We start from the raw sequence: 9,935 nt of genomic DNA on the forward strand, positions 1-9,935 counted from the left end.
TCCACTTCTCCCTGGGTGTCTGCCTCACCAGTGTCTCCCAGCTGTTACAAGGCTGCATAAAACACACATAACCGGTCCTCTTCTCCAACGCTCCAGTTCCTGCTTCCCCTTCACCTTATTATGATGATCCCAAGTTGAATAAGGAGAATAATTTAAGAACAAAGTCTGTATTTTAACCTATAGCCCTGACACAACAACCCACAAACAGAAAATCTGGGCATCTGATGTCCTGGTAATAATGTTATCAAAGATGAAACAGGCAGATGACAGTAGGACCAGGAATTCAACTGGAGGGAAACAATGAATGATAGAAGGGACGATCGATTGTGTAGTACAATAAATGAGATGGCCAAAGAACGCCCACCAAATGCTCACCTACCACCCAAAACACTAATGACCTACTGACATTATTCCAGTCATCCATATAACAAACATTTATTTAGAGATCGACCTAGATTAGACCCCGTATCATGTATGTTCAATACTTATTTTACCTCTGAGGAACCACAGCCACAGAATCACTCAGTAATTCAGTAAGTAATTTGCCCAGTGTCCATAGCCTTTGGAACTTAAATATACATAAAGTACCTCATGTGTTTTCCTTTTAAGGCAAAGTGTGGAAGGAGGTAAAAGAATATAATTAGAAAATAAGAAATAGGATGAGAGGAAGACTCTCTTGCAGAAGAACCGTGTCGCCCTCTAATATCCTAACACCTCCAAATGGAACCTTTCATTCACATTATTTTAGCCAATGATGCTTTAACATTACCTCACTAAAAAGGTTTGTCTAGAAAATATGTAACTCATCATTCATAATAAACATTTTAAATACAAACTATTTAATACTAGAAGTTGGAAATTCTAAATATCAGTATTCCCATATTAAGAAAAGGAGTATATCAACAACTGAAGCTCTGTAAAGACCCCTGGAAGAAATCACTAGCTGAATGGCCCTGTTGGTACCCAGCATCAGCAATATAGTTCTTGCCACTGATGGCCACATACTCCTGTGGATTGGGTGAAGTCTCATCTTAAGGATTAGTAGGCTATTCAAAACCAATATTATAGCTCTTCCTTCTCTGTTACATTCCAATCCCGAATCATAAATCTGGATGTTTTATAAAAGTTGGGTAATGTATGTATGCTAGCTGAATTTAATGGCAATTATTTTTTCACTCTTCTCTTTACTACCAGTATAAATTTTCTGTGACTTCAACAATAAACCGGTGTTGAAACACTTTCCAGCATAAGTCGGGCTGGGTTCTAAGAAAACAACATCATTATTAAAATGCTTTTATTAGTATTAATTTTGAAAGGAGGGTGGTTATGTTCCTGAAAAAAAAAAGCCATTTAGTTATACATGATGACATTGTTATGGGTGAAATAAAATGATGTGTAGGGTTTTCTTCAAAATAATGTGGGGGCTCAAAGGTTATGATAGGTCATCAGTTCATTGTTGGTAATCTGAGAAATCAATAAGCAGGTTGATTATTTTATTCTCTATAATCTTGAATAGATTTGAAATTTTATATAGTAAAAAGTGTAAGGATGTGTTATTAAAGACCATACTTGCTGCTTCTCCTAAATAGTAAAATATCGATCACCATGTTTGGGCACTAGTTTTCTCTCTAGAGAAATATGAAATATAGTTCTCAATACTTCTTCCACTTCTTCCTCTTTCAGAGTCTTAAACTCTACCAGGTCGACACCGTCCTTATAGGTGAATCTCCTATAGGTGAGGGTGAAGCCCACTAAACAGTGAACCCCTTCTGGGGTCTGCAAGGAACAAAATGATTTGCTTGTAAACACAGAGGCTGGGGATGTCTGAAGGAATGTATTCATAGACTCAAAATCTTCAATTGTTCGAGGTTCAAGAGTAAAGGAGTAGATTTTTCGGTATTTATTCATCTCTAGGAGGTCGGAATTGAGAAATTCTTGGTTTGGAATGTGCTGCTCTCTTCTGATCTGGTCCAGGTACCAGGTGCCTTCCTCCTCTGTCAAGCGGAAGATGCATGGCACCTGAGGCTGATCCTTCCCAGAAATTAATTCCAGAGGCTGCCACATCTGGTAGGAGCGTCCAAACCCAGCATCGGCAATATAGTTCTTGCCACTGATGGTCACTTGTAGTAGAAGGTGAATCATACCATTGCTGTATTTGTTGGCCGGAGTGTTGTAAACGTATCCTCCCAACATAGTGGTCTGAAAACCCATCGTGGTCAGAGCCCAGTAAAGAAGATGATTGACCTGGAGGCACCACCCACCCCGCTTCCTCCTCACAACTTGATCAAAAATGGTCTCTAAGTCCAACTCCATAGATTCCCCACAGTGAATATTAAGGTTCTCAAAGGGGATAGCTCGGATCTGGTGCTGAAGAATGTCAGTTAATGTTTCCAAGTCCAATTTGTTCCTAGAGTTCTTATAGCCAATTCTTTCAAAATATGCTTCAATGTCCATGGTCCCTAAAGTGAGGAAAATAAAAACAAAACAAAAAACAAATTATGCTACTTTTGCACTTGGATTTCCAAGAGCAGCCTAACTTTAGCTAGAATGTGTTTTAAAATATGTAGGTACAAATAATGCTTGCAAATATTTGTAACAAGTTTTTGCTTTGATTGGAGGAAGCGATATAAACTCATAGTTCACTAAAGTTCCAGGGACCCTTAGCAGGAAAGTCTGATCATTTCCTCCATCTTTCAAGTATTAGAAACTAGAAATCCAGATTAAATGATGAGTCAAATGATAACCAGTTTAGATGTGGTATTCTTAGTGATGAAAAACCCTGAGTTCCAATTGGTTTCCATTAAGATAGGCTTCTAAATGGTTCTGGATTCAAATGGGAGAATTCTACAGTAGAGTTAATGGTACTCCTGGAACTTGACCCACTCAAATTTCCCTTTAGCAGAATCTTATATAAGTTCTGTACTCAAAGATTTATGTTGATTCACTCACTGATTGATGGATTAGCTCAACGAATATTTTACTGGGCTGGAGATACATCTTGTTGGTAGAGAGGCTGTGGGGCCAATCTCTAGCACAAAAATTAACTAAATAAATATATAAATAAAAGTGTACTTCCTGCCCTCTAAAATCTTACATTTCAGTGGGAATTAGAATGATACAGATAGTGAACTGAGTAAGTGAATAAATCATGTAATTTACAGGAGTGTGGTAAGCGCCCTAGGGAAAACTAAAGCCATAAGTAGGAATAGTAAGCACACAGGAGGATCTCAATGACAAAGAATGTGTTTAAGAAATCCTCAGTGAGACGGTACGGATTCTAGAGAGTGAGCAGGGGAGGTGGTCCTGCCGTTTGCCACATTTCCCCTCAAGCTAGTAGAGTCACTGCACTTCTTTTCACCCCAACTCGCACCAGTGCCCTTTCTCAACACTTGGACAAGGTCAGCCTGTAACACTGAGGCTCGGCCATAAGAGACATTTACTCAGCCCACCCCAGTCCCTCTTGGCCTCCTTAGCCAGTCTGTACTGAATACAAGGAAGAGAGGAGAAAGCTCACCTAAGAGGAGTAGGTGGTTTACCGGTGACTGGCCACGGGACTGATGCATATGCATTGTCCTTTTTTTCTCTGTAATTCTACAATTTGTTTTCAAATGTTTGTTAGGGGCCTTAGTACTGGTGACATGCAACCACATTTGACTGTGTATTCTGTGATTAACATAAGCAGTCGTCTATACTAAAGCTGTGGTGCAAGGTGTGATACTGCAAACACCTGGGAAGCTGTGGCCAGGGAAAGAGCTCCTCAAAACTACTAGTTCTGCATGTTCATTGGCAGCATCTCTGTGCAGTAACAGACCCCCTTTTTTCACCTTGATCACTAGAGGAGAAGACAACACAGGAGCAGGCAGTGTGCCCGTCTAGATAGGGAGCCCTTGGGAACTCTTAAAAAGGTACTTTTTAACCGCATTCCGTAAGTTGAACATAAGTTGATTTTAAAAAGTTGTAATTCAGAAGCCTTAGAATGTTTCCTCTTCCTGGAACAAACTCTAGAAATGATAGGAAATGTGGCTGCAAAAAATGTATAACATGATTCTTCTTGAAAACAAAGGGTAGTTTTGTGGACCATAAATTGTGAAGAATCCCTGAACGTCACAGGGAGTGTACTGCACAGTAAAGGAAGCCTCTGAGTTGCACAAGAAGGGTACAGGAAGGCTGATCACAGAAGATGGAAAGAACCCTGATGAGGTTAAAGCTTGGAGGCTCTGGAACTCACCAGGAGGGGACCCAGGAGCCACCAACCACGTGATTAATTGCCAAGGGAGCAGCAGACACAGTGAACTAGGGTCCATGTCCCCGATTACTACTAAGATAAACACCGAAGGCCAGTATACAGTGGTAGCACCTGGTCTTCCTTAGGTGACAACTATAACTGGGGACACAAGGGTAGAAAAACAAAGTAATGCCCTTAATGTAAGGAGTCCACAGAAAGAAAGAGGGGCACTTATATGTGGAAAATATGCCACAAAGAGTCTCTTGTCATAGTCATCTTTCTGCACCTCCTCTGAAATGACAGGAGTCCAAGCCCAGCACTAGATGGACACCTCACCTACAACACTAGACTCAAGGAAAAAAGTAACGATGAAGACAGAGCCATTTATTCATGAATGGAAAGACAAAACAAATGAAAATAGACTGTGAGATGTGTTAGAAGAAAAGATATGACCTGCAAAAATTGCGTGACCAAAAGACAAGAAATGGAAGAAGAAATATAAACTGAATAGATAGAAGTTCTTTTCAGGAACTTGGCAGTATAGAGGATGTAAAATGACTTAGTAATAAATACTAAAAAACAAGATGATGAAATAATATGGTTTGTGAAAAGAAAGATTTGAGAACTTAGAAAACAAATTAAGATTAATTAAAATTAATTAATTTAACATAAATAGAGCTTACACTTCGACATAAGCGTGAAGAACTATTTAGATGCACCATAATTAGTTATGTGGAAAAAAACTTGATATTCATATAAAGACTAATGAAAAGATAATGCTATTCCAACATTAAAAGGAAAACTAATCAATACAGAAAGGAAAGAAAAGCACATCATGCTTCCGAAGCGAAGAATATGAAAAGTATAATAGAAAATATATACAAGATAGATATATATAAAGAAATATTTTTCCAGAAAGGAAAAAGAAATCAAATTTGAAAAACAAGAGACAAGAGTCTTGGAAACTATTGATTCTATGTACTTGACATCGACACATAATCTGCTTAAATTTTTGAAATTCATAATTTAAAAGAACTACTCAAGCATCTGTCAGAGAACGAACTTCATATGGAAGAAATAATCAGGCTGGCAACAGAATGTTCCCCGGAAATATCCAAAGGTGCAGTCCTAGAACCATGTCTACAAAGCATCGGAAGAGAGTATGATCCTGACCTGGGCTTTGTGTTAGGATTTTACTGAATCATAAGGGCAATTGCATCCGATGATGATTTGAAATGTGGAAGAACTTGACAAAGGCAAGCAGTGTGAGCTATCCTGAGGAAGTCTTTCCTCCTCACTGGCCAGAACGAAGTAAACCAAAAGAAAAACTAAGAAGTCGGCCACAACAAAGGACTGATGTGAGCACTGGCTCCTTTTAATAGCAAACGAAGGGGAGAAAAGTGATGAGCATTACGGCTATTGAAGAAGCCATTTCAGCTTATCCAAAAATAGAAGCAAGAAAGATTAAATCTGAAGACTGAGAAAGACCAGAACTAGGAAGCTCTGATCCAGCACTGTCAACTCTGGAACTCTTACACGATAAACTTAGGGACATTGAAATTTCGAGTTTATTGGAACAGACAGAACTACATCAATCAGGGAGCACCAGATCACAAGTACTCAACGTCCCCGGCGAAGGAGGAAGACAGGGCAAGAGAGACACTTCTACAGGATGTTCCCACAAAGAGCACAAAAACCATATTTCATTAGATAAAGCGGAAAATTCTTAGGTACGGGTTAGTTGGCGGCTTCTGATTGGTAAAGTTTCTGGTTTTCTTCTGTTGTTTACTTGGGAATGTAAAGCACTGGAGTCACCCAGGCCAGTGGTTACCTGATTAAAATTCTGTAAACGGGGCTGGGGATGTGGCTCAAGCTGTAGCGCGCTGGCCTGGCATGCGTGCGACCCGGGTTCGATCCTCAGCACCACATACCAACAAAGATGTTGTGTCCGCCGAGAACTAAAAAGTAAATATTAAAAAAATTCTCTCTCTAACTCTGTCTCTCACTCTCTCTTTAAAAAAAAAAAAAAAAAAAAAAATTCTGTAAACAATCATATTCTGGTGAAATTACTGAAAGGTGAGTGTTATGGTTTGGATGTGCAGTCTCAGACAAAAGCTCATGTATGAGACAATGCCCAAAGGTTTAAAGAAGAAATGATTGGGTTATGAGAGCCTTAACACAATCCGTGAATCAGTCCTGATGGGATTAACTGAGTGGTAGCTGAAGATGGATAGGGTATGGCTGCAAGAGCTGGGCATTGGGGGTGTGCCTTTGGGGTACATATTCAAATTTTTGTTAGGGGCCTCTCTCTCTCTCTCTCTCTCTCTCTCTCTCTCTCTCTCTCTCTCTCTCTCTCTCTCTTTCTCTCTCTCCTTCCTGATCATCATGTGAGCTGCTTCCCTCAGCCACTCTCTCCCACCATGATGTACTCATCTCAAGCCCAAAGAAATGAAGCTGGCTGCCTATGGACCAGGACTTCTGGAACTGTGAGCCCCCAAATAAACTTTTCTTCCCTTCAGTTGTTCGGATTGGAGCTTTAAGTCATAGCAGTGAAAAAGCTGACTAAAATAATGAGGCAGAAAGCATGTAGGTGAATAAAACAGGGAGGGATAGAGCCAGGAGAGAACTGGAGAGTGCTAAAATAATTTAAAACATTAAAAAAAGAAAAACCCACGGTTCACATGAGTCCACTGGATCACTGGTCTCCATCGTCAGCACAGAAGTGTAAAGAACAGAGAATGTCCGTGCACCTAGAGAGGACACATGGGTGGGGAGGACCCAGGACTGAGTCACTGTGGGGACAATGCTGTCTACAAGTCACCTAGATTCTTTAGATTTCTCTCACTATATCATGGTGCCCCTGCGGCTTGTGCCATTATCCTTAAGAACCTGCACCCTGGATTCTCTTTGCAGGACTGCTGGAGCTTCTTCCCTCATTAGCTTGGAGCTAGCCATGCCAGGAATTGACATCCGGCCCGTGCAGCCCAGGGTCCATGATCTGAACGCCCAGCTGCCTTGCTGAGGTCGCAACACACTTTGAGTTATAATTTACATCCCGACACTGCAGGGTTTCTCCAGGACTTCCTTAAGTCACTTGCACATGGACCCTTGTCCCTATGTCTGAATTTTGGGAATCTGACCAAAGTCACCAGTGTGGTCACTTTGGAGAGCTGTGTGAAAGATACCCACAATGAGGTGACTTCTAGAGGGCTAGGATGCCATGAAAAGGGCTTGCATTTTTTTCTGCAGATCACATGAATATTGTTTTGTCCAATGGTCAACATGCAACAGTTGGATTAACTGTGGTAATTTATCTCTAAAACATGGTGTTTCAATGACAGATTACCATGTGGGATATTCCTCAGGAGAGTGGGTTGACAGGCAGAACCTATTCCATTCCACGTCTTTGGGATCTCTGCATCCTTCATGTGATTTTCAACTTTTTTGTTAAACCCTTATATTCTCCCCCAGTAGAGTTGTGAGCAAGATCCCAACCTAGAAGAATTAAAAGCAGACTGAAGCTGGGCACACGCCTATATTCCCAGTGGGATTGGGAGGCTGAGACAGGAGATCTTGAGTTCAAAGTTAGCCTCAGCAATGGCCCTAAGCAACTTAGTGAAATCCTGTTTCTAAATAAAACACAATAAAGTGCTGGGATGTGGCTCAGTGATTGAGTGCCCCTGAGTTCAATCTCTAGTACTACCCCCCCCCAAAAGGCAGACTGATCCAGAGGGAGGCTGTGCATGAGATGCTGCTGTTATATCTTCAAGCTACAAGCAGCACAAACCCTGTTGGGGATTGTGGTAGAAACTTCTACACCTACTGCATAGGTTACTAGCAATATTACATAGAAGATTTCCAAGGAAAGCTAATGAACTGCTTTTATTTTTGTATAGATACTATTTCTATTTCTTTTTATCTCTTCTTCAATTTCTACTACAGTGAAGTGCTCAGCATCCCATGCTTTTGACACTATACCCCAGCCAACCTGCTGACTATCTGTATGGAAAAGGACTTGCTAGGCTGGCCACAGCTAAAGACTATCTTTCGGGGCTGGGGATGTGGCTCAAGTGGTAGCGTGCTTGCCTAGCATGTGTGAGGCATTGGATTCGATTCTCAGCACCACATAAAAATAAAATAAAGATATTGTGTCCACCTAAAACTAAAAAATAAATATTAAAAAAATAAAGACTATTATTCAACAGTCCTTGGTTGCAAAAGAACTGTGTCTCAGCCATAGCTCCCTGGGAATGCCTTCAGTGGTTAAGAAGTGGGTACAGGGTACAATTGAAGGCAGGAATCAAACCTGAAGAGCAATAGTGGCTAGAGTTGAAGATGGTGAGGCCAAGAAATAAGTCTCTGGACAGGGGGCAGCTGGAGAGCTGACAGCCAGAAAGCTCCTTTTGAGGGACAGGGTGTGCCCAGCTGTTCTGTGTCTAAGGCAGTAGGAGGGGCGGGGACAGGAAAGGGAGAGAGCAGTTTAACAGGAAACAGCCAGGGAGAGGATTGTCCTGTGGGCATCCTGCCAGAGGACAGAGCAGAGTCCAGAGCACAGAGTCCCCGGCTCCTGGGCAGCCTTGCCTAGGGAGGCTCCTTGCTCCTGTGTCATTTGTAGTCAGTGTTCAAGGGGGACGCCCTACTCTCAGGAACAGTGAAGCAGTTGACTTTTCATCCCTTATAGCTCCTCAAGACCCTCCCCACTAAGCCTCCTTCCAACCTGGTAAACATTCCCCCAGGAATTTCTCTAGACATTGTAGATAACAAAATCCAGACACGCAGGACATTGGGGACCATTGGGGGTTTCTGATCAGCTCAGGCAAAAGGAGCAGGATTGTTATGAGTCTGCTCCCTGCAGGATTAACTGGACCTTGGGACACACCCAGTTGAGGACAGAGGACAGTGTCCAAAGTTTCCAAGAGAGAAATCCAGTTGAAGAATTTCCCTTAAATGCTGCTACCTTTTAATACAACGACTGAGTCTGCATGACAAACTTTAAGTAAGTACCATTATTAGCTCCAAGTTACTATGGGAAAGGGAGCTTCAGAGACACTAAAAGAGTTGTTCAAGTTCTCTCTGCTAGAATGTGCTGTGGCCGCGCCTGTCACCCAGGTGGTGTGAACTGAGAGTCTGTTAGATTCATCATCATGTTGCATAGCATTTACAGCATTAGCTCCAAGTAGGAGCCACCCAACTCTCTGAACAACTTAGAACTTGGAATTCAGGGCAGAGTAGAATCTAGCCTCCTGCACTCCCTTTGAGACCAGAGGAAACCCCAGTTTCAAAGCCCACTGCAGGTCAGTGGGGAGCTCCACTCACCAGGTTACCAGAGCCTGAGACCAGGAACCAGGCTGTGTGCAGTCTGCCTCTTCCTAGGTCTGCAGAGGAAGTGCTCTCATTGGTTACCAAATTGTCCCACCCCCAGAGTCTGGTTAGAGTCCACACAGGGATCTCTGGGAAATGTAGTTGCAGGGCTTCCTGGTGCCCCAGTGGACCTCTCCTTCCATGTTTTCCTGAGGAGGGGTGGGGATTTATATTATCTGATGGTTCACATGCCTCAGGCTGTGAGGGACCTTTGTATTCCACATAGTTCCTGATCTCTGGGAGCTTGAGCCAGGCTTCCTGAGTGTGAAGTGGAAGTTCAGAGCTTGGAAAGGGCACAGGGAAAGCTGTTCCAGTAACCTAGAGGGGGTAGAAGAAGGTGGAAGCTTAC

At 42.1% G+C, this 9,935-nt stretch overlaps 1 protein-coding gene across 2 annotated transcripts; it reads right to left on the minus strand.

The window, feature by feature from the left end:
* Positions 1-1,280: 1,280 nt before the first annotated feature.
* LOC101967864 (arylamine N-acetyltransferase 2) lies at positions 1,281-9,614 on the minus strand. Of its 2 annotated transcripts, XM_040293403.2 has the most exons (3): positions 9,542-9,614; positions 6,900-6,975; positions 1,281-2,459 (listed from the first exon to the last, which is right to left on the minus strand). In XM_040293403.2, the coding sequence occupies exon 3, from the start codon at positions 2,452-2,454 to the stop codon at positions 1,582-1,584; it is 873 nt and encodes a 290-aa protein (XP_040149337.1). In that variant the 5' UTR covers positions 2,455-2,459; positions 6,900-6,975; positions 9,542-9,614; the 3' UTR covers positions 1,281-1,581. The 2 variants fall into 2 exon arrangements, with proteins under 2 accessions (XP_040149337.1, XP_005329338.1); XM_005329281.5 differs by lacking the exon at positions 6,900-6,975.
* Positions 9,615-9,935: the final 321 nt, after the last annotated feature.

Source organism: Ictidomys tridecemlineatus, chromosome 14, assembly GCF_052094955.1.
Source record: "Ictidomys tridecemlineatus isolate mIctTri1 chromosome 14, mIctTri1.hap1, whole genome shotgun sequence".
Lineage (NCBI taxonomy): Eukaryota > Metazoa > Chordata > Mammalia > Rodentia > Sciuridae > Ictidomys > Ictidomys tridecemlineatus.